This window comes from Taeniopygia guttata, chromosome 26 (genome assembly GCF_048771995.1).
Source record: "Taeniopygia guttata chromosome 26, bTaeGut7.mat, whole genome shotgun sequence".
Taxonomy (NCBI): Eukaryota; Metazoa; Chordata; class Aves; order Passeriformes; family Estrildidae; genus Taeniopygia; species Taeniopygia guttata.
In genome coordinates this window covers 4042242-4066934 of record NC_133051.1, presented here as the reverse complement: position 1 = coordinate 4066934, position 24693 = coordinate 4042242, and the positions used below count along the sequence as shown (strand labels likewise).

Sequence of the window (24693 nt, the reverse complement as noted above, 5' to 3'; positions counted from 1 at the left end):
TAGGATGTTTGTTCCACATTTGCTCCCCACAGCTGCTACCCTGACCCACTGCAGCTACACAGCAGGGATGGGGCTGGGCAGGGAATCCACAGCCTGCAATTCCCTGAGCCTGTGGGAACATTACTCCAAAGGTCCCACTAGCAAAGACTAACGAGGCCCAGCTCTGTCCCCCCTGTTCAGCAAGAAGAGAATCAGAGATTGTGTTTTACTGGTGTGAGATGAAACCAAAGCAGAGAAGGTGCAGAGCTCCAGAGAGCAGAGCCCAGCCTTCCATAAACAGTCTTAGAATGACACAAAATAGGAATATTCCTATATTTAGGTGGGAGAATCTCAAGGCAAAACAAGCACATAAAGGACAAAGCACTGGGGAATCACTGAGGAGGTCAGAGCAGCCCCAGCACTGCAGCACACACTGGTCCTGACAGCTCCCAGGCTGCCTCCTGGGGATCTCACCACAGCACTAATATCTCGTTATAGCATCAGTGACTGATAGCATTACTTTTAATCCAGCATTTCTATGCCCTCCTCTCCATCCTCAGGAGGTAACTGAGGGCTGGCTGAATGACTCAGAGGGGTGCTGCTGAAGCAGGAAGCACATCACCCATGGCTCCAGCTGAGCCTGCCATGCACTGGGGCGTCTCGCCTTCTGTAGGAGGTGCAGACAAGTGCTTTGTGATGATGTTTAGGAAAGGATTAATTAATTGTCTTTTCTAAAAAGCTCTGTTAAACCTGGTCATGTCTCAGTACAGAGGACAGAACTAGAAGGGCTTCTGTGACCTCTTCCAGCCACATGCAGAACTCTCCAACAGCAACCATCTGCCCTCACCACTGAGACAGCCCAGTCTGGTTTGTGGGCAAACAGCAAAAGGCCCAACACATGGCAGCACAAGAGGTGCAGCTTTCAGCATCCTACCACAGAAGAAAAATTACCCAAGCACTGCTCCAAGAAGCCAAGGCATTAGGAAACAATTTTAAACAAAGTAGAAAAGAGGTGAATGGTTATAGACTGAGACCAGACCAGCACAATGCATTAGTAGGATGGGGGTTGTCTTCTTCTCCCAGGCTACAATGGACAGGACAAGAGGGAACAGCCTCGAGCTGTACCAGGGGACGTTCAGGTTGGACATCAGGAAGAATTTCTCCACAGAAGAGGTGGTCAGGCACTGGAAGGGGCTGCCCAAGAAGGTGGTGGAGTCCCCATCTCTGGAGGTGTTTAAGGACCAACTGGACAAGGCACTCAGTGCTCTGGGCTGGCTGACAAGATTATTGGTCAAAGGCTGGACATGATGATCTTGGAGTCTTGAAGGTCTTTTCCAAACTTAATGGTTCCATGACTCTATGTTTAAAATAAATGAATTATAAAAAGGAGCTAGTAGCTTTGTCAACAATAGGTATCACCCAATCTCCAGGACTCTGAAGGTTTGTTTCACCACCACAGCACTGTAATTTAAAAGATGCAGGAGTTCTTGTTTAGGCCAGGGCTTGAACTGAAATCCCAAGCACAATTTACAGGAAGCCAGCTGTGCTGTCAGCACATGGATCCCCTCCCAAGGACTACAATCAATGTTTTATTCCTTGTTCACTTTCTGCAACATTGGACAATTTTCTTACAGATTAACAGCACTTAAACTAAATGGAAAAGAATGGATTTTGAGGACTGAGTTGTAGACTGTAGAGAAGCCAATACTTGGAGTAACTGTAAGACAGCATTTGGCTTTAAGCACAGGGCTCCTTCTATAGCAGCTATTAATATAAGGGAACAAAAATAACTCTTGCAATATGCTCTGAAGTTCAAAACCTGGCTCTGCTGCTGTACAGGCTGGCACAGCCCTGAAGTCTCTCATCAAGAGACAGACACATTTACCACTTATCTTTTTCAGCACGAGGGAAAGCTTGTTCAGAATTACTCAAGTGATATTCATTTAAAAGACAAACCATTAATGGCTGTGAAGGTCAAATTCTGTTTGTCAATCACCCAAGAATGAAAAGAAAAGCCAGTGCAGATGATGAAGAAAAGAGGAAATCCATCCCTTGCATGAACACCTGGACACTGTGTTCAGTCAGATGTATCACATCAGACTACTACAAGCCAGGAAGAGAAAAATGCTCAAAACCTCCTGGATTAGTGAGATGATATCCCACACATATACATATTCTTTCTAGTTTAGAGGATGCTGTGAAATATAATCTTCATGTCACTGCAGCAAGTTACCAAAAAATTCAATAAAATTTCCCACTAAGCACAAAGCAGAATTCCCTCAATTTCTGCAAGATAGTATTATAAGCCCTCTAAAAAGCATTGGATTTTAATTTTGAAACTTTTGCTTTAACATTTGAGAACGTTTTTGGCCTTACTAGTTTTCCCCATCTCACTTTTTCTTCTTGACTCTCACCTGCAATAAATATTGGTTTTTTAATTGATCTCTGTATCTTCCACCCATCCTAGAGCTTGGCAATCCAGAGCTTAACTTACACAGTTAGAATTGTACCCACCATACAGATTCTGAACACATTGAAATTTTTGGTATGAGCTGTGTCCTAAAGCAATTAGTCCCACAGCTGAATTATACATTGTATGAAAAAAAGTATTTGTTTTAAAACTCTGATGTCCTTAAATCCTTCCTTGTAGGAAAAACTGAACACGCCTAATGTGATTTTACATAGAATTTTGGAAACCTTTATTCTATCTGTGCTTGTGGCTTTCTATCAGACAGAAGGAATCGCAAAGTTTTGCTCTTTCCTGGTATTGAACCCAATCCATTACTTTGATCCCTTTGCTGTTATTTCCCATCTCTTTCCATTAACTATATATATATTTTTTTTTGAGATGGTAGAAGGAGAACTGCAAATACTAATCTACACATGGGCACAATACAAGCTTTTCCAGCCCGTGACAGCTGGACAGGAAGCCACAATTTCCCCATAAATATTACTCCCCATTTACACATCAAATTTTGCCAGCTACTTTAACAGTGAATTGGCCAATATAGACACCCTTCAGGGCCAGCTCACACATCACTATCTTGACTGTGCAGGAACCTTTGCAAACTGTGACCTCGTTCTATTCGCTTTCCTGTCTCACATAAAAGTGTGCAGAGCAGCACAGACTCCAGAGGAGATGCACAGGATAAGTCTCCTTCCTCCTGTGAACTGACCCTTTATTGCCAGCCTTTGTTTTCTCTCTTTCAGACAGTAATTAATAAGATCTCTTTATCTCATAACAGCTTTATTTCTTAAGAGTTTCCACAGAGGGATGTTGTCAAAAGTGTTTTGGAAATCCAAACATACCATCTCCACCAGATTTCTCCTCTCCACATGCTTGCTGCCGGTTTTGGGTTCATCATTTCCAAGGTTCTTCTTGGAATTCCCTTTTGGAAACTGTCACTTCCTGCTGACATCCTCTGGTAGCTGCTTTAAATGATACATCATACACAACAGATAATAGCTCAGTGACTTCATGTGCCAGTTCCAACTGATGCTGAAGACCTGACACTTTTCATTTGTCTGAGCAATTCTGTAACCTGTTCTGTCAATACTACAGCTTGGGACAGCTCAGAAACCTGAATTTTAATTTTTTATCTTAAGAGATCTTTGTACGTGAAAGACTGACAGCACACAGCCCAGGTATCACTGAGAAAACACTACAAAACTATTCAGCCCACAATGCCAAAAGTGGGACAGATTTGTAATTTGAATCTATTTTGTTGAGCTGTATCCAAGACTCAGATTCTCCCAATACAGTAAAAAAAAAAACAAACCCAAAAACCCCAGAAATAGACACTGTGTGCTCCCTGAATAGAGCATGTACCTATTAGAGTGATTTATGATAGAGAAGAGAATGCACACAGGCCACAACATACAAAAGATGGTATGTCACAAGGAACAATATTTAATTCTTTCCATTTTGAAATAATTAGGATTTAAATTCCACTAGATCATCACTTTTCAATTTTCTTCATTGGAAGTCACATTTCATAGATCCAGTATGTAGATGTTTGCAGAAATACTCTTTGGCTGCAGCAAATACGCTCATCCTCACATACCCACCTGTCCCCATACAGCCCACCTTCCACATCCATGTGTATGGGAACAGGGAAAGGCTGCAAACCCCAGGAGAGGTGTGGGTGATCTAACCTGAAATTTGGCAAGTCCATAGCCAGAGACTTTGCACAGAGGGGTGACACATCAATACTGAGTACCTCAGTCTACAGCAGTATTTTGGGTGCAGTTCAGACCTCACTGGGGATCACAGAATCGCAGGTTGGAAGGGACCCCAGGGGCTCACCTCCCTGCTCATCCCAGAGCATATGGCCCAGGATTATGCCTAGATGGGTCTGAGATACCTCCAGGGAGGGGGACTCCACACCCTCTCTGGGCAGCGTTTTCAGGTCTCAGTCACTGCACAGGGAAGAAGTCCTGCCTCATGTCCAGGTGGAACTCCCTGGGCACCAGTTCCTGTCCATTCCTCTTGTGCCAGTGCTTGGGTCCCAGGGAGCAGAGCCTGGGCCCTTCTCTGAGCCCTCCCTGCAGACACTGACAGACAATAATGAGATCCCATTTCAGTTGTCTCCTCTCAAGGCTGAACAGCCCCAGCTCCCTCAGCCTTTCCTTGGCAGGGAGATGCTCCAGGCCCTTTCTCATCTCCGCAGCCTCCACTGGCCCTGCTCCAGGAGCTCCAGGTCCTTCTTGAGGAGGAAGGTCATGTCCTAGGAGTCCAGACCTGGGCACAGCACTCCAGATGTGCCTCACCAGGGCTGGGCAGAGGGGCAGGATCCCTCCCTGACCTACTGGGAATGCTCTTCCCAATACCCCTCAGGACACCACTGGCCTTCTTGGCCCCCCAGGGCACCTGGATGAAAAACGCACCTCCAAGGACCTGGGGGGAACTCTACTGCCTTTCAGCTTTTCACTGAATCAATGAGATTAAGTTACTAGAGGGTCTGGAAAACAAGTGGCAGTTGGCAGGCAAGTGACATAGGGCCTGGCACAAACTCAACAGCTCCAGGGAAGTTTGAAGCCCCAGAGCAGCGCTTTGGTCCAGAAAGCATCTGGGCAGCCCTGGACTAGCACCTGAGGATGCCCTGGAAATGCAGAGCAGCCAACACATGATGGAACTGCCCAGGAACAGCAAACAAACAGTCCCACCCAGGACTATCCTACGGAACACAGAGCCACAAGCTCTGTCAAACAGGGCTGTAATCCTCACTGGTTCCTTTCCCTCCTAGCCAGAGGCTATTTCACTTGGTCCAAGAGAGGGACTGCAGCTGCCATGCCCTACTCTCCCCTCACTGCCCTGCTTGCTGGTCTCCAAACCACAGATGCCACTGACTCCTACCAACCAGCCTAGTTTCCTCACTGGCTGAAGCAAGGCTTTGCCTGCCCCAAGCTTTGACACTCAAAGCTACTCAAACACAGCTCCCCAGGGTGGCACATGTGTCAGCAGGGCACATGGGACCAACTTGTGACAAGCTCATGCAGTGCTGAGGTTAAGCAAGTAGGACTGAGACATTCTTTCTGCAGGGACCAAGCTGAGCCTGCTGACTTCTGGCTATTCAGTCTTGAGCAGCTATCGCTCAAAGGCTGTGCATCCTCCCCAGAGCCTAGCCCCTACCTGGGGCCTCCTGCACTCCCTTCCCATATTCAAACAGCACTGAGCAACACTTAATAGCTGAAGTGCAGCAATGATTAAATTGGTAGCTGGACTGAAAGTAGAAAGGGCTCCACTAAAGTGGGCTCAGAAAGCAAAAATGTCTGTTCAGCTTTATAGCATTTCCTACAGTGTCAGCACACTGTAGCAGTGAGAAGCATTCCTCAGCAACTGGAAGGGATTGCTAAGCCCATTAATAAAATTAAGACAGTCAAGTTCGATAAGAGAATACATCCAACCTTAGGAGTCACTGATACCTGTGCTGCAGGATGGGGAAGAAGCATTTACCAAAGTGGTAGTAGAAAGCAGAAATCCACAGTCATCATCTCTCTTGGGAGACATGACCTGGTGGCACTTCTGATTGCTTGTCTGCTCCTGAAGAAAAGAGGTCACAACATGCCTTAGAATTGAACTGCTGCTGACAGACAAGCCACTTGGAACTGATGGTGAAGTCGCTGTACAACTTCTTGCACCAAAAAGTAGGGAAGGCACCACAGGTATGACACAAGAGCAACTGCTCACTGGCTGTGTTCCTGCCGTACTGAATGCTGAAGAACTAGGAGACAAGTCAAGTGGAAAGAACATCTCCTATTTCTCTCCAGACAGGGACTTCACCATGAAACTTATATTTTGTAGAGGGGGGGTGGGGAGAGGCAGGGCAGGGCTGTTGGTGGGGAAAATCAGGGAGATAAGTAAATCAGGAAAATGCCCTACAAATGGTTAGTTTATGTTCACAGGAGTTTTCCAACCCTGCAAGTGTCCAAGGCCATGTTGGACAGGGCTTTGAACGACCTGGTTTACTGGAAAATATCCCTGCTGTGGCTGGAGCAAGATGATCTTTAAGGGCCGCTCCAACCCAAACCATTCCATAGTTCTGTGACTCTACAAATGTCTCAGAGTCACTGCAAAGAGTCAGAGCAAGTACAGCTGAAGCTTCCTGCAGGCCCACAACTCCAGCAGCACTCCAGATGACAGCCCTGGTCCAACAAGATGGACACGTGCTTGAGGGAACAAAGTGCAGGTCCCAGGAAGCACAGACTCATCCTGTTAGCTCCACTGTGCAGCACCAGAGCCCTGACCCAGGGAATGAGGGGGAAGGAATGACCAGGGATCACTTTTGAGACCAGGTGCAATGCAGACATGGCTAAGAGGGAGCTGGTTGATGTCACTGCAAATCACTGTCAACTTTCAAAGGTCACAGTGACAAAGGGAGGCATGGTGACATGTGAACACCACCCCACCATGTTAGAAGGATCCAGGGAACATCAGACATCTCAGTCTCACTGTAGCCCCAGAAAGGCTGTGTAGTAAATCTTCCTGACTGCCATTTCCAGCAGGAGGTGGAACAGCCAGAGTGGATTTAATGGTGGCAAATCTTGCTAACTTGATTGCCCTCCAAGCTGCCTGCGTGGAGTACAGGAGAGCAAGTGTAAGATACCTTTGACACCATCTCTGCCAGTGTTTTCAACAGGCAGGAGTTGGACTGCAGAAGCAGATGACTGATGTTGGCGAGAATACCAAGCTCAAAAGCTGTACAAAGTCCAGCCAGCAGCTGATTACCAGCAGCATCCCCCAGGGCTGATATGGGGTCAATACAAATCCATGTCTTCATTAACAAACTCAATTAACACCAATTATAGGACAGAGAGCACTCTCACCAAGTCTGCAGATTATATCAAACTGCTGGCACGGCTAGGGCAGGAGATCCTTCTCAGAGGGACCTACACAGACTGCACAAAGGGACTGATGGAGATTTTATGAAGAGGCACACAGTGTCCTGCCCCTGGACAGAATAAGCTCTTGCACCAGCACAGACTGGGGCAGCTGGCTGTAAAGCAGCTCTGCAGCAAACAACCTGCCAAGCTCTCAGGGAGAACAAGGGGACAGAGGCCAGACAGCCACAAAAAACTGCATCTATGGACCATCCATACAACTGTCCGGAAGACTCTGCAACTCAACAGTGACTTTCTACCTCTCAAAAGCCTTTGAAAGAGTCCCTTTGAACACAACTTCTATCTCTCAAAGACTTGCAGGGTACACAGATTCCCCTAAAACGGTATAATGAGAACATCAGCCCACACTAAGTCGAGCTAGCTGAAGCATGGAGCAGATCAGTCAGCTTCCTGAGAACACAGGGAAGGAGCATGAAGCCAGGATTACGTGATGGAACCAGCTTTGAAGGTTTAACCCAGACACTGTCTCCTGTGGAAGCAAGTCAGCAGCTCTTTCTACCTCTGTTCTAGAGAGCTATTTCAGCCCAGAACTCATAATTCTGCTTGAAATATTTGCTGCAGACTCTTAAAACCCGTATCTCACATAAAAAATGGAAGATGATCTGGTAATAGGCTAGAACGTAGCATTTCACTGCCATCAAGTTGCTTTGAAAGCATCTTGGCCAGCGGAATATTTTTTGGTAATACAAATGATTACATTAAAACAACATGTCAGTCATACCAACATCACTTGTGATATTCATTAAAAGGCTCAAATAAGGGCCTAAGTTCATTATCACAGAAACTACTACTGGGATGTTCACAGCACTTGGAAAAAAATTAAATCACACAGTTGGCAAGCATGAAGTGCATCACAGGTGCAGTCAGACTCCTACCCAGGCTCAGGATGTGCACCTCTTCCTGGACATGTGTTTGTTCTGCTAATGCAACCAGTTGCTCAGATTTAGGGTGCTATCCACAAAAACACCAAAGCTGTCTATGCTGAGTGTGCCATCTCACTTACAGAAACCACAGAGCAAATGGGGTAGAAAAAATGCTGTTGGCACAGGCAGGGTCTCTGCTAATGATGTAACTCAGAGCAATTATATAAATATATACACACAGATATATTTGGGTATACCAAAACAATTAAAGCAAGCCACAGCACTCACAGCCAGCTGTGTCAGAGCTCCCCTGTCCCACCAATCTTCTATGGGGGAAATCCCTAGTCACATGTCTCACATAAAATATCAAATTGTCAGAGATCACAGAATCCCAGGCTGGTTTGGGTTTGAAGGGAACTTAAAGTTCATCCAGTTCCATTCCCTGTCATGGGCAGGGACATCTTCCATTAGACCAGGTGGCTCCAAGCCCTGTCCAACCTGGCCATGGACACTTCCAGGAGTGGGGCAACCACAGCTCTTTGGGCAACCTGTGCCAAGGCCTCCCCACTTTCACAGGGAAGACTTTTTTCCCAATATCCAATATAAACCTCTTCCCTTTTAGTTTAAAACTGTTCCTCCTTGTCCTATTGCTATCTGCCTGTGTAAAAAGCTACTTTTTAAATAAAGGTCCTGCTTTTTATAATTGTCACTCAAGATAATTAATAATTAGTAGCTGTTTTGGGTAATCCAGGAAACAGCTAAAACAGGATTTTGAAACCCATATGAATTGAAGTCCTGGAAGATGAAGATGTTTCATACTTTGACTTCAGAATGAACCCAGCAGCACTTCTTGATGCTTCAATTCAAGCACAAAGCCCATGTGAACTGGGAGCAGCTCCCTGTGCAGGCCCTACCAGCTTCATGCTGGTTTACATTCCTCTGGGTGATGCTACTTTATTTACAGGTCCAAACTAAACAGACATAAGCTAGGCATGGGCAGAGCCCACACACAGTCACCTCATTTCCCTAAACCACTGCTAGAGTCCCCTCACTAAGCACTTGTGTTTTAGCCAAACTGGACTAGGACTTGCTGCTATCCCACCGACCATCAGGCTTTGATACAAAATCACATTAACTGATACATCAGGGAATGACAAATTATAAATAGGAAATGGCTTCAGAAAGATTCCAGAAATGGATGGTGAGCAATCACTGTGGAAAATCAATGCTCTGGCTCAGAGGATCGGACAGGACCAGGTTAAGTTTTACCCTGAAAAGGCAGTGACACATAAAAAGCTAATGGCAGGTGGTCACTCTGCATTCTGTACATCTCACAAAGATTTATGAGCAAGGCTGAATGCTGGAAAAGCAATGCTGAAGCTGCTTGTGTCTCTCTGCAAGGTCAGCTTATTGTATTATAGAAACATTTCCAGTGAAACTCCTAGAAGTTAAGAGTGCTCTATTTTGTCCAGCCACAGGAAACAAGCTACAAAAAATCCCAAACAAATCAGCATTAAAGAAAAAAAACCATACCATTTACTCTTAAAGAGTGAACTTTCAGTTATTTTGGTTGTTTTCAGAGCAGCAAAGACTATATTTAAACTTAGAGTTTAAAGCTGGAAGGAGACTGATTTTTCCAAAATTTGGTTAACAGTTAAATATTTAACAAGAGAACACATAGATGTATTTTCTAAAATACTGATCAGTCGTAAGCACTGCACATTATAACTATTATGAATGAAAACTGGCATGAAAAATTACGTAGGTGTCTAAACCAGGAATTTTGATGTCCTTGATTGTCTACAGCAAATTTCTTCTGGAAAACATTTGAAGAATTAGGTATTTAAGACAGGTCGTGTTTCACTACAGTGAGAGGTGGGACATTTCAGGAGTGGAGAGAGGAAATAAAATTTGGCTCCCTGAAGCTGTGCAGGTTGAAGCTTCACCTCACAGCCATACTCTGGGTCCCACTGCTTCCATTCCAAGTTCACAGCAGCCTGAAACATCTCTGCACAGGCCTGGATAGACTATTCTCACCACGAGCTTGTTCTTAAGTCCATTCATGTTGAAGTGAGCCCCATGAAAATAGGTACCTAAATCCCCACTAAATTGTTCCTTCATAGAATCACAAACTGGTGTAGGTTGGAAGGGACCTTAAAGGTCATCTCACTGAGTATCCTGCCATGGACAGGAACACCTTCCACTAGGCTAGGCTGCTCAAAGCCCTGTCCAACCTGGTCCCAAAATTTTTAGCAAGTGAAGTTTTCCTGCTAAGACCCATGGCCCAGCTCCTCGGGCAAGCTGCACCTTTCCTCCCCGTGCAGATCAGTTTGCTGCAGCCCAAGAAAGGAGATTGCAGGGACAGCTGTGGCACCTCCCTTTAGAAGGACAGCTGAAAATAAACTGCAGACTCAGATCCCAGAATTTATACTGGGCAGCCTCACCGTGCTGGGACCATACCATCATCACTAGGTCAAAAGGTTCACTCAGCTGGGGATCCTGTCGCTGCATAGCAGGGGCTGCCATTCCCCTGTAAGGCTCTGGGCTTCTCTTTCATTCTTTACCCCAGCCCTCTGCACAAACACATTTTTAAAAAAAAAACATGTTTCAGATATTTTAATGCTCCACCTGCTCTCATCTGTATTCAAAAGTTAGAAAGAATAAAATATCAATTTATACAACCATTTACTCAATATTCCCCTCTCCCAGCCTTCTTAAAACTGATTGCTCTAATATGCACAGTCTGACAGGCCTTTTTGATTTATGGTATATAATAATCCTCAATTGGGAGCCAGCATACCAATTCAGAAGTTCTATATTTTAATATTAGTCAGCTATTATCTCAGTATATTACAAAACACAGCACTTGTGATGTCTCACAAGCCCCACAGTACCTACTCTGAATTCTAAATCTCTAAAACAAATAGAAATAGATCCTAGCCCAAAAACTCCCTGTTAAAATAAGCAAAAGATATTATAAATTGCAAAAAAATAATGCCAGGATGATGGGACCTTCATCTAGGTTACAGCTGAGAATTCTGCACATAAATGTATGAATGTTTGAGCACAAACACTGAATGCTTCCAGCCATGCCAGCAGGAGCTGCAGTACCCTGTGCTGCTGGAGCAGGGACTGTCCAGGCACTGTATTCATTGCTAATTCCTGCATTACTGCTGAGCTGGCTTTTAATCTTATCAAGCCATGTTGATTCAGACAAGTATGCAGCATGGAAATCTTGTCTCCATTTCTGATGCAGGCTCAGGAATTTCATCTGCACAAGTCAAGAAAGCTTCCAGCACACATTAGGCACAACAAGCTTTCCCTAAAATACCTTTCCAAATGAGCTTTCCATGTGAGGCCAGAAGTCCAGACCGCCTAGCAGCTACAGTGGAGATGGGAACTTTTCCACAGGCAGCGCCAAGGGACCAGGGTCCACACTTCCAGCTGCTGCCATGAAGGAAGTTGTTGCTGAAAATGCCACCAGCTCCCCTGCTCAGTGTTTATGGGGAGCAGCGGAGCCTGACACATGGAATCACTGGGTAGGATAAACAAAGGCTGAGGAAGGAAGCAATGAAGATGCACATTTCCCCTCCCAAATACCCATCTTCTTATTAAAATGCAGTTTCCTCCCAGGCACCCTGTATTGAGTAAATGATGTGGTTGTCTTCAGTCTCCAGAAGCCAAACCAGCCAGTTGAAAGTGCCCCAAACCAAACCAGGGGAAGGTTTCCTGCCCTGCTGCCAGGGGTAGCAGCTCTCCCAGGCTCTAACTGCAGCTCAAGGTTAGTTTGTGTAGTCTACAGTTAATTCTGCCCATTCAGGAGATTACTTGGAAATAGAGATGCAAGGGAAAGACAATTGAACCCTTCATGGAAACATCAAGGCAAAACAGGGACTGAGTAAGCCAAAAGAAAGAAAATAAAAACATTAGGTTGATAAAACAGAACTTCCGATTTTAACTATTATGTCTCATAAATTCCTTGTGTATTGTAGGCATTTTCCAAGCTATCTCATTTTATTCTGAGCCCTGTGGGATGGTACATGCTACTAAATTCCCATTTATAAATGAAACCCAAAAACCCCATTCCACTCACCCTAGTGATAAACCTTATTTTTGACAGTGCCATATTTCACTTTGATGAGCAGTGTTACATGCAGCACAAGGAGATTGCAACTTTTATTTTTCCTGGCAGAAGAACACCTTCAGAAAGGAACTCTGTACAGCACAGTGGGAAAGGTATGACTCTCCCTAGATAACCTTCTATTCCAGGAATGAATGTATTTTTAGGCAATGCAGCCACCCAATCTTAAAAACTGCAGCCTGATTTATTATGCTATCATCACCAACTTAAAGATCAGAAGCTGAATTACCTTAAACCACAGCTGTGATGTCCCAAAGATGGGGCACCTGAACATTCATTCCAGAGTTATCATGCCCCTGTAAGTTGCGTTATCTCCTCATCTTTCAAGGCACAGACTGGCTGTTACATTTTGGTGACTAAGAAATTTTGTGTCCAAAGAAGGGAAGGGAGCTGGGGAATGGGCTGGAGCACCAGGAGCAGCTGAGGGAGCTGAGAGGCTCCACCTGGAGAAAAGGAGGCTCAGGGGGGCCCTTCTGGCTCTGCACAGCTCCTGACAGGAGGGAGGAGCTGGGGGATGCTGGGCTCCGCTCCCAGGGAACAAGTATGAGAGAGAACAGCCTCAAGCTGCGCCAGGGGAGGTTCAGGTTGAATCTTATGGAAAAGTCCTTGCCAAAAGGAGGGTCAGGCCCCGGCACAGGTTACCCAGCAACATGATGGAGTCACCATCCCTGAAAGTGTTCAGAAAGTGTATAGTTGTGGCACCTAAGGACATAGTTTAGTGCTGAACATGGAAGTGGTGGGAGAATCCTTTCCTCCTTCTCCTCTCAGTCTCTAGATTTTGCTTCAGTGTTAGCACCTCAATGATTCTTCCAACAGTCTCCAGACTGCTGTGATGGGGCAGAGTGCTCTCCAATATCTCTGTCTGTTTTCTGGACTGTCCAAAAATGCTGCTGCTTCCTGCTTTGTTACGGCTGCACACAATCTGTATGAGGAAATTGCAAACTTGCTGAGCGGCAACTGAAAATTGCCCAATTTTGACACAGATGCCACCTTATAAAGCTCTGAGGAGCAACCAGACATGCCTGCAGTTTTACAGCTCTGGCTCAGAAGGAGGAATAACAAACTGAGAACAACAAACAGCCTCCACCTAAGCCAGAGTCACTGCACAAAGTACCTGACTATTCAGGAAGCAGCTCCTGAATTATCACAGGCACCCAGCACCTGAAAAAAACTCAACAGCAACCACCAAGGTACTGCAGAGTCCTGTAAATGACACAGGAGTTATTTCATGAGCAACTCACTTCTCCTTGGAACAGACCAAAGGGAAACAGAGTAAATCATGAAAGAGCAGACAGAGGATAAATAATCTTTGCTGTCATCCTTTGTGAACCAGTCCTTGAAGACAAACAAGCATTGCTATTATTACACTGGGGGATGCTTTCCTAACTAGAAGCGGCAGAGTGTTTTTCCCTTAGGACTCAATTTTCATATGAATTTACTTTTGGGTTTTATCTGTCACCCAGGAGACAGAGGAGCAGTTCATACCCATTTCCCACCACCTGCAAACACTAGAGCAGTTCAATTGCCACCAATAGTTCTCATCAACTGGTAGCAGTTTTCTTGATGATTTCTAAATGTTCACTCACTTAACCAATATCTCCCTTTCTTTCCATTCTGCATTAGACACAAACCCATTATCAAAAATAATTCAGTGAATATAATTAAGTTAATAATTGAATATACAGGACTGATGTTCCTCCAGCAACATTCTGGAGGCACTGAGGTAGACAAAGTACAACTGAAGCCACCCTACAGGTTCCAGACACAGTCTGTGGTGCAGGTCTGTGTGGCACCTGATGCTTCCAAATAGGGCAGTGACACAGGCTGCAGGCTCAGAAACATCGCTTGTAATTTAAAAGGTTATTTTCAAAATACAGCTTTGTGGCTATAAATAGCCAAGCCAGCTTCTCACACAGCAAGCACACAATGGGTCTCAGCCATAGTGGCCCAGATACCAGAGCAAGTGTAATTTTACCTTTGTGAACACACACAATATTTGGGGCCACCCTGCACTTCAAACAAACTAACCTGATTTGTAAGATTGGTCTTAGGTTTTGTGGGAGCAGCTGCCAACTCTGACAAATTAAGTCAATTGACTTGGTTAACCCTTCCATTACCTAAAAAGACCCGATTGCTAATCCAGAGCAGGTCTCATATATTAAATTCTTTAACTAAAGAAAAATATTTTACCTGATCTTTCGGTCAACAAGGACAGCTCTTTTCAATGTGTAGGATTTCCTTCCGCACTGAGTGGCCATTTGGTTGCACAGGTATGAAACAAAGACAGACTGTCACTACCATCTGCCCTGTAATGTAACATTGTGTTTCTAATACTAAGAGAAGTTATTTAAATATCCTCACACATACTACATCATTCGAGCTGTCAACCAGTGCTCTGGGGATCCCCAACCTAACTGGCCTTGGCTGACACTTTACTATAGGCAGCATGAAAAGGCAACATGAAAACAAATCTGTTTTGGAGATGTTCAGAGAAAGGAACTCAAAACAACCTCCCCAACCATACTAATAAACATTTTCATCTGATAGAGATTTACAGACTCAGGATACACATGCACAGCAAAACCTTTAACAAAACAGTGTTTGTTCCATTTGGGTGTACAAGAACATCTTGTTACTCCCCAGCAAAACTTATTACATCCATGGGACGTTGGAACAAAGTTTTTATTCCAATCACAGTAAGGTCACCCTCCCTTTCCGTCAAGTTTGTGAAGAAACACTTCACGTAAGCAGCTGGCTGGTACTGCCAGCATCTGCTCCACCACTCACTCATCCAAGCTCTTCCAAGTATCAAGCCCTAGGTGTTACTGGTCAGTGTCACCCGATACTGTGCTCCCAAGGCACATATGATACAATTCTGTATCCTTTACGTATACAGAATTCAATTTGCAGCCTGCCTGTCAATACATGGCCTGCCACGGTCTCCAGGAGTGTGACCTTGCTGAGCTCACTGCCTGCCATCAGAGCCCAGCGCCCTTCACCAGACACCTCACAGTACCCGCAGCAGCAGGACAGCCAGGCCCTTCTGAGGAGATCACAATCCATCCTGGCTGGAAGGCCCTCTTGAAGTCATCCCAATTCTACCATGTATCCGCCTTAAATTCAGCCTTCTTGGCTGTGAAAATGCTGTGAATAACCTGATTTTCAGTGGCTGGTTCTTACCAGTGTCCACAGGACACTAATTTACCTGATAATAAATGTACATGTGCTGTACTGGAGGTTACTAATGCAGGGCAATTTATTTGCTATTGCTACATCAAACTTGACAAATAACCAAGAAAATTGCCAGTCCATTACAAAGGACACAGCTTTGCCAGCTGAAGTCTTATTCAACCTTACAGTCTGTAAGCTTGCATGTTCTTTACTTCACTACTTATTTTTGGAAGCCTAAAGCAAAATGAATAAATCTCCCTGCCCCTTGTTCCCTGACAGCTGGGAGCCAGCAAGCTCCTGAAACACCTCGTACATGTCCCGAATGCTTCTGTAATATCAGCCCAGCAAAGAAGAAATCCTGATTAACTCAAGAAGTATTCTGCTATTTGTGCTGTTAACACATTACTCTTTACAAACACATTAGTTCCAGATGTTATTCCTGAACTGTGTTTTTTTTTCCCACTCCTGTTGCTACACTACATGCTTAATCTACACTATCTTGAGCTAAGAACATTTTCTTTGTGAAGCTGGCCTGGATCCAAATCAGATTCATTTCGCTGACCAGATGCATCAATCTGGGACTGATTTCACACGCCCTGCTAAATCCTCAGTCTTGGACAGCAACAGGTTTCCCAATATTCTGCAGAGGCAATTTTGCATGTTCCCTCGCATTCCTGCTCATTGCTACAACAGCAGCAAAAGCTACGGATGGAATGCAGCACATGTTTCTCGACAGTCAAGGCTTGACCGCTCTGCAGCCAATTCCTGCGACCACTTTGTACCATCTTCATATTTTGGATGAGTATTAATAGAATCTATGTTGGTTATCGGCCATGCGGCCACTCTGCTCCCTGCCAAGGAGCAGTTTGGGGAGTTTCAAGGCAACTCTGATAAAACACAACACAGGAATTGGCCAGACACCCCTGATCTTCCAAAATACTCCTCCCGGGAAATTTTCCTGGCACTTCAGGAGACCCCAAAAACATCCTAAGTTTTCAAAAAATTAATAAATTGGCCGCCTGGTCAGGCCCGCAGCCCTGCCAGCCCCCGCTTCATTTTGCTAATTAACCCACTTAATAACCGTGTGAAAAGTTGGTACATCCCACTGCCCGACTGGAAGCACCTCGGTCCGTTCTCTGACACAGGCTGAACGCGCCGCACGGGGCTCGGACCACGGCGTACGGAACCCTTTGTTTACCAACACCCTCGGCCGGGACTGCAGGTACCGCTGTGCCCCCGGCCCAGCGCTGACCGCGGGCACACACAGCCGGGCCGCCTCCCCGGCCCCGGTACCTGGTGCAGGGCTGTCAGCCCGTCCACATTGGTGGTGTTGATGCGGGCGCCGCGGCCCAGCAGCCTCTTCACCTCCTCGGTGTCGCCGCTGGAGCAGGCGGCCAGGAACACGGCGCCCTCCTCGAAGCGGACGCGGGAGCCCCCCGCGCCGCGGTGCCGGCCACGGCCGCCCCCCGCCGCCACCGGCTCTTGCTCGGTCAGGGAGCCCTTCCAGCGCCGCAGCTGCTCGGCCCGCCGCAGCCGCGCCGACTCGGCCCGCTTCCCGCCCAGGTGCTCCGGCTCGGACATCGCCGCCGCCGCTCTGAGGGCCGCGCGGGGCCGCGCCGCGCTCAGCCCGGAGCGGGGCGCAGCGCCCCCGCCGCCATCTTCGCTACGCCCCCGCCGCCACCGCGCCCGCGCCGCGCGCGCCCCGCGGCACCCCGGGACATGTAGTTCGGGCGGGAGCGGCGCCGCACCTGCCCCGGGGCGGCCGCGGCTCCCGGCGGCCCCCGCGCGGCGCCGCACCTGGGCGCGACCGAGACTACAGCTCCCGGCGGCCCCCGCGCGCGGGCGCGGTCGGGCGCCATTGCTGTGACTCCCCGGGTCCCGCCCTCCCGGAGTCAGAGGAGCGCGGAACCGCTGAGGGTGGGAAGGAGCTGCGGGATCATCGCGTGTGATCCTTTTGGCTCGACCAGCCTGTGCCCGATCGGCACCTGGTCACCCAGCCCAGAGCACTGAGCGCACGTCCAGTCGCCCGTTAGATGTCGTGCCTTCAGGGATGGAGACTCCACCACTGTCCTGGCCAGCCCCTTCCAACGCCCGACCGCCCTTTCCGGGAAGAAATTCTTACTAATACCCAACCGAAACTTTCCCCTGGCACAACTTGATGCCGTTTCCTCCTGTCCTGTCCCTGTTCCCAGGGAGCAGAGCCCGGCTGTCCCCTCCTGTCAGGAGTTGTGCAGAGCCACAGGGTCCCCCTGACCCTCCTTTTCTCCAGGCTGAGCCCTCCCAGCTCCCTCAGCCGCTCCTGGGGCTCCAGTCCCTTCCCCAGCTCCGTTCTCGTCTCTGGAGTCTCGGGATAAATGTCCCGACGGACGGACAGAGGGGTGCGGAGCTCCTAGAGTGCCTCGGTCCAGCAGCTGCCAGTCACACAAGTATGTGATTTTATTGAGAAAGTGCCAGAACCTGTAGATTTGCAAGCAAGAACTAAGCTATAATCATCAGTAGGTCTGTGAAAACTCTCTAATCCTGGCACAAGGAACATGAAAAAACCCCAAAAAGGTGGAATTCTGAAACCTTCATGAAACCAAATTCAACATCCTTGAAAAGCTCAGAAGGCAAGAAGGCTTCTCAGAACTTTGTGCAACTCTTCTGCCACACTAATACAGGTTTTGTGCAAGGTTACAGACTAGAGAAGAAATATTACAAGAATTTTCGATTCTCTGGGCATTTAAAGATGTATTTAAATAATCCCTGGGGAAAACAGCGGGGGACAAATATGCGTGATCACATACATTTTGTATTTCAATGTCTGGCTTCCCCTGGTTAACCCCGGTTCGGGCGTCCCGGGAGGCTGCGGGACCTGCGGGGTCCCTGCGGCACAGCCCCCTCGGCCGCTCCCTTCCAGCTGGATCTGCTGCAGCGCTCAGGGCTTGGGATGAGACCTTTGCCTTGGCTTCGTTGTGCCTTCCCCGAGCCCCCTCTCGTGGCTGCGCGTTCGTCCCGTCCCGCTGAGCATCACAGCAACTCGGTGTTCTCTATGAAGGAGCTGCCCCTCTCCGTCAGGTTGTTCTGCGGTACTCAGCTGCCCAGCGGAGGATTTGCCTCAAATTGTTCACTGGAGGAATCTCAGGATGGCTACACTGCTGAATTATCGGTGACAAGTCCCCCAGAGCAGATGGTATTTACTTGTTAGCCTTAAAACAACTCCAGCAGTTTTCAGCAAAGTTCCAGGGAAGACCCCCGGGAGCTGTGGTGCCGACTATCTGATATCCAGCGTGATGGGGATATCAGATACTATCATATCGTGACTCACTCTAACGAACAGTTAGGAGCCACAGGGTTGTTCAATATTCACAGAAAGGCCAGATAATGGTTGACATGACAGTATAAAATCACAAACATGGAGTTTGGAATTGCTAGAACAGAAATGGTTCAGATGAGAGCAGCGATGACAAGGGCTTTGCATGACAGAGTTCAGTGTACAGCTCCTGACAGCAGGCGGTAAGGACAGTAGCTGTTGAGTGGTGTCCGTTCCGCTATAAAAGGAGGAGTTGGCAAGGACTCTTGATATAATTTAGCAATAAGTGGTTCTTAGATATAATATTGTCGCATTTGCACTTTATTTTTGTCCGAGAAATCTATCTTTTGATATATTATATCTAAGAACCATTTATTGCTAAAAAAGGGTAAGTGCTCTTACTAAAGGGGGATAGGAAAAAAAGAGCAGAGAGGAAAAACGAGCAACAGAACCAAACAGAAGACAGGGACAGCGTCACCACAAGAACCTGGGCTGTCAGCCTGGCTTGGCAGACGGAGGAAATGACTCCCGAGTGTCGAAGCTAGCTGCTGCTGCTGCCGTGTGCTGACGCTCCTCCCGCAGCCCGGCTTGGCGGGCATTTGCCCCATGGCCAGGGGGTGAAGGGCCCGCTCACAGCCCCATCGTGGAGGCTTTCTCTGCTCTGATTGCCTGTCAGGTGAAGCCTTCCTGGGGACAGGGCTGCCAGCACATCTACAACCCCTATAAGACTATAACATATGCTGAGCCATAAATAAAAATCAGATTGGTCCTTTTCAGGTTGGTGTGAAAGCAACAAGACAAATTATTTACAGTAAGTCAATACCAAATAATTCTCCTTGCTGAAAAAGGGTTTCAGCTGTGTGTTGTTGCAGGCTGGGATCCCTCTGCACACACTCCTGGGGAGCAGGAGATGGGTTGTGGGGTGGGCGATCACCTTCCCATGCTTCATAGTATAGAATCATAGAATCCCAGAATGGTTTAATTTGGAAGGAATCTTAAAGCTTATCTCATTCCACCCCTGCCATGTGCAGGGACACCTTCCTCTAGACCAGGCTGCTCCAAGCCCCACTCAGTCTGGCTGGATGAACACTCGAACACTTTCACAGATGAGGCAGCCACAGCTTCTCTGGGCAACCTGTGCTAGGGCTTCACCACCCTTACAGAGAGGAATTTATTTCCAATATACAAACTAAAATTTCTCCCCTTACAGTTTAAAACTGTTCCCCCTTGTCCTGTCACTCCAGGACTTTGTAAATAGTCTCCCTTCATCTTCCTTGTCAGTTCTGTTCAGGTACTGGAAGGTTGTAATTAGGTCACTACAAGGCCTTTGCTATTCCTGTCTGAACAACACCAGTTCTCTCAGCCTTTCCTTAATTCTCTAAGTCATCTCTATGGCCTCCTCTGGGCATGCTGCAACAGCTTCATGTTCTTTCTGTGCTGGGCCCCAGGGTGGGAAGCAGCTCTGCAGGTGGGGCAGAGGGGCAATCCCCCCCTGCCCTGCTGCCCACCCTGGGGACCAGCCCAGCACAGGGAGGGTTCTGGGTGCCAGCACATGTGCATGGGCCGCGTCCACCTCTCACCCACCAGGACCCCACAAGTCCCTCCCCTCAGGGCTGCTCATCCATGCCTTCATCCCCCAGCCTGTCTCTTCCCAGCAGGATTGGTTCTTTCTCAGGATGAGTATGCTGGGTCTGTGCTGGAGCAGGCCTGCAGCTGCTGAGCTTTTCCCCTCTTGCTTCCAGAATGGAATTCCTTGGGGCTGGAAGCCAGGCTGGCGTGAGCCGGAGCCCTGGCCTGAAGCCGTGGGCACAGCCACACTGTCAGTTCAGCTTCGAGTTATGGGAGCTCCTTCCCTGCCTGAGCTGTGGGACTGGGAGAGAGCTCACCCTGTTTGCACAGCTGACAAGAGCAGGCTCCTGTGAAAACTGCCTGGCTGGGCCTGCCAGCCATTTGAAATCAGGCCTTTTCTTGTCCTGACAGGAACGTCACCCTGGCATAGTTGTGGAGATTTCTGCCTCTTCCCAGGACTCCTGAACACTGGACTGAGTCACCAAATGCCAAGAAGTCCTTCACAGCCACATCTCTGGAGAACTGGCTGTGACCCGCACCAACAGCCATCACCATACCCCTGCAGTCTGTGCCATTGTTTCTGGTATTTGTGAAAGATACAGCATATTGGAGTCAAGCTGTCATGTCATGAAGACCAGGTTATATAATTTGACAGACATTTGGGGCAGTTTCCCAGCCTGTAGGTCTGAGTTTGCTATAAACACAACTTGAAATAAAAGGAATTGCCTTAGATTCCAAGCTGGGGCTGTCGTGAAGATTCCTAGAAATGTTTTGGAATCCTCTCCTGGTTTGGTGTGAGGAGACTGGAAATCAAACCAGAAGAGGTCTCCCTTTCCCCATGGCATTCCATGGCTGACTGCACTGTCCAAGAACTCAGAGGAAATCAGGCAAAAATACCCATTCCAGTTTCATAGAACGTTTTATCCCAGTAACATTTATCAATAATACTTCTACAATTGGAGACATTCAATGAGATACAATGTCAATTCCTGAATTTTACAGCTCAGCCTTAGTCTATTAATCTTAACACCTATTGTTTACAAGCTCAAACAATTTTATTGGGAACTTGAAAAGAAAGTAAACTTTTCTTTCTTGAACAAACTCTACCAACTCTAACAAACTCTGGTATCTACAGAAAACAGCAAATCTTTTAAGAAACAAGAGCTAAACCAAATACAAACTACAGCTATTTGACAACCAACTGTTCCTAGCCTGAAAACCCCAAAATGTGGGTTTACTTCCTTAGGCCAGAGGTGGTTGTTTCTTTGGAACTACTTCCTCTTGATCATTGGCAGGCTCCACTGGTCAAGGTTTCTGCCAGACAGTAAAAAGAAAAAAGGAAATTCTCACATTGAAAGAATACTTAGAAAGGTGCAATTTTTGTACACCCAAGTACCATCTCCTCTGCCCGTGGCCCAGCCAGACCAGCCAATGGGCAGGGCAAGAGCCAAGGAGTGGGCCCAGTTCAGGGATGCCAAAGATGCAAGACCAGAGTGTGCCCCCAGGTCAGCACCAGACTCCAGGGCCAGCTCCTCTTTTCTTCAGGCTTCCCCCCCAGCAGTCAGGGTGTCCCTGGGCAGGGCTTGGGTGAATTGAGCCCTAACTAAGCCCCCCTGCAAGCCCCCAGGCTGCTGCTGCCCGTGCTGCATTGCCCTGGCATGGCGGCTCCGCTGGCCCTGGCCAGGGCAGCAGCTGGACCAAGCTCTCCCACCTTGAGGGCCATCAGCAGTGAACACAGGGTTGCCTTTTGTGAAGAGGAGCCCTTGAAGCTTGTTGGTGCTGTCTGAGCTGCCCCCCCTTGGGCTGGATTGATGCTCATTTGTTCTTCCTGGTCCGAGGCTCTGGCACCTCTGTCCTAGAGGGATGGGACCCTGCAGAGAGACAGAACAAGTAACTCCAACCTTGCTGCTGCTTCCAACTCAGCCAGGATCAGTGGTGACTTGCAGAGTTTGGAGGGACTGTGGCCCATTTGGGAAGGCAATCCAGCTCCATGGGCACTTGTGTCCTCCCTGTAAGACTCAGCAGCCGCTGGCTGAAGCCTGGGCAGGCTGAATTCTCCCTTGGAGGGACAGAACAAGATTCTGCTCCAGAGAAGCTCAGGGCTTTCTGAGAGGAGCAAGGAGTGCCCTGAGCAAGAGCAGCTCTACTCCAGGGCGCCACAAGGAAAGGCAGAGGCGGCTTCCCTCTCATCCTGAAAGTCTTCCTCCAGAAGAAAAGCCAAGGCCAGTGCCACTCACCTGCTCCTGCTGCCCTCTGGCAAAGAGAAGACCAAGGAGGAGCCCTGCCATAGGGCAGTCCCTGCCAGGCTCTCAGCACAGAGACTGTGGCCCACCTGTGCATACTCTGTTTTTGTCAATGCTTGTCTCTCTCATATGTCCTCTTCAGTCCCTGGAATGTCTGCATGTAGGTGATCCATTCCAGTACAGGACAGAAGTTCTCAATGACATGGACAACCAGGGACTTACAATCTTCCTGCAGAAGAACAACACACCGTCTCAAGTCTCCAGGGGTCACAGGCTGAAGTTCAGAAAGCTTCTAAGTTTCCTTTGCAAAGGAACAGATTCCTTGGCCAGAGCCAAAACACTTTTTTTCAGAGCAATTGTGAAGCAATTCAGATTGATTCTGAAGCCAAGAGCTGAAATCTGGAAAGAATGATTCATCTTCCCATGGCAAAGGACACCAGAGTCAGCACTGTCCGAGGCTGTGCCACTTGCATTGAAGCGAGAGGCTGCACTGGGCCTGTTGAGCTGAGAGGCCACGGCCGTGTCCGAGCTGAAGCTGCTGCTGAACTCACCAGTCTGAGAAATTCAAAGAGCTCCAACACAGCCCTGTGGAGCAGGTTGGACATAGCTCCATCGTCCAGCAGAGCCTGAATAAGGGATGCCAAGAGGTTTCCCTGGGTGATGTAACAGGTATAAAGTTCATCCTTCAGGGCAGTGATCTTCTTTAGGAAGTGCAAAGCACCTTTATTAAGAGAGAAATGCAAGGATTCCAGAGTCACATGCCAGGGCTGCAGTCCAGAAATTCATTCCCATCCCTTCCCATGAATCCTGAGTTCAAGTGTCCCCTGGAACACCTTCCACCCAGGACATGGTATCCAGCAAAGTGGCTGCCAGTGTCTCAAAAAGTGCTGATTTTATGCAGGTAGGGCTGCTTGGCTCCTCCCCTCTGGGTGGAGCATCTCACAATGGGATGATGGAACTTTCCCAGTCATGCAGTGAGTCAATCAATGGCCCATTAACAGAAGATATCTCCCTGGAGGGAGACATTGTTCTTGGAAGAGCTAAGAAAACTGCCCAACCTCCAACAGATGGCAATAGAATCCATGCTTCTCTTACAAGCCAGGAGCAGCTGCAGGGGGTGATGTTTTGGTTGACAGCTGCTTAACATGAGTGATCAGTGTGCAAGTGGGCAAGGAGGTCAGTGGCATCCTGGCTTGTAGCAGCCACGGTGTAGCCAGCAGGACCAGTGCCCGTCCCTCTGTGTTGGCACTGCTGAGGCACCTTGAGTCCTGGGGGCAGTTTGGGGGCCCTTATGGCAAGAGAGACATTGAGGGGCTGGAGCATGTCCAGGGAAGGGAATGGAGCTGGTGAAGGGTCTGGAGCACCGGGAGTGACTGGGGGAGCTGAGGGGGCTCAGCCTGGAGCAGAAAGAGGCTCAGGGGAACCTTCTCATTTTCTACAACTCCCTGACAGGCGGTTGGAACCAGGTGGAGGTCTGGCTGTTCTCCCGAGTGGGAGGCAACAGGACAAGAGGAAATGGCCTCCAGTTGTGCCAGGAATTTCTTAGCCCAGAGTTCACAGCAAAATCCCTGTGGAATCTGGTGCCAAAGCTTTCCAGGTCCAAAGCCTGCTGCCCTCCCAATCCTCCTCCCTTCCTGCCAGTTTCAGTTGCACAATCCCAGCAGCTCCAGCAGCCTGGGCTCCCCAGCTCCTGCCAGCAGAATGCCTGCCTCCAGCGAGCTGGGGTGGACGAAGGGTCGCTAAGCCCCAGAGAGCGGCCATCAGCCTCCTCATATCAGCTGCCTGTTCTTCAGCACCCTCTTCCATTTGTCAAGGAGAAAAAGGCCAGCCCAGGCCAGAGAAATTGCCTTTGCCAATGGCATCCTGGCCTCCCTTGGCAATCCTGTCCATGGCCACTGCCAGCAGGAGCAGTGGAGCATCCAGCTTCTCTCCAGCCTCACTTGCTGCAAGGGCTGGCAGATCCTCATGGAGCACAGATGCCCCAGGGGCTACCAGGGCAGCAGCTCAGGGTGGGAAGCCATTTAGCCACCAGCA

General features: G+C 48.1%; 1 protein-coding gene across 9 annotated transcripts in view; it reads right to left on the bottom strand.

Moving 5' to 3' along the window:
- The window catches only part of PPP1R12B (protein phosphatase 1 regulatory subunit 12B), a 133579-nt gene extending 116263 nt beyond the window's left edge, over positions 1-17316 (bottom strand). For 3 of the 9 annotated variants that reach the window (XM_072918925.1, XM_072918926.1, XM_072918924.1), the window contains exon 1: positions 16849-17315. In XM_072918925.1, the coding sequence (XP_072775026.1) occupies positions 16849-17136 (288 nt within the window). In that variant the 5' untranslated portion in view covers positions 17137-17315. Of the gene's footprint in view, positions 1-16848 lie in introns of all 9 variants that reach the window. The other 6 variants (XM_072918928.1, XM_072918927.1, XM_030255741.4 and 3 more) reach the window with 5 other exon arrangements.
- Between the last annotated feature and the right edge of the window lie 7377 nt (positions 17317-24693).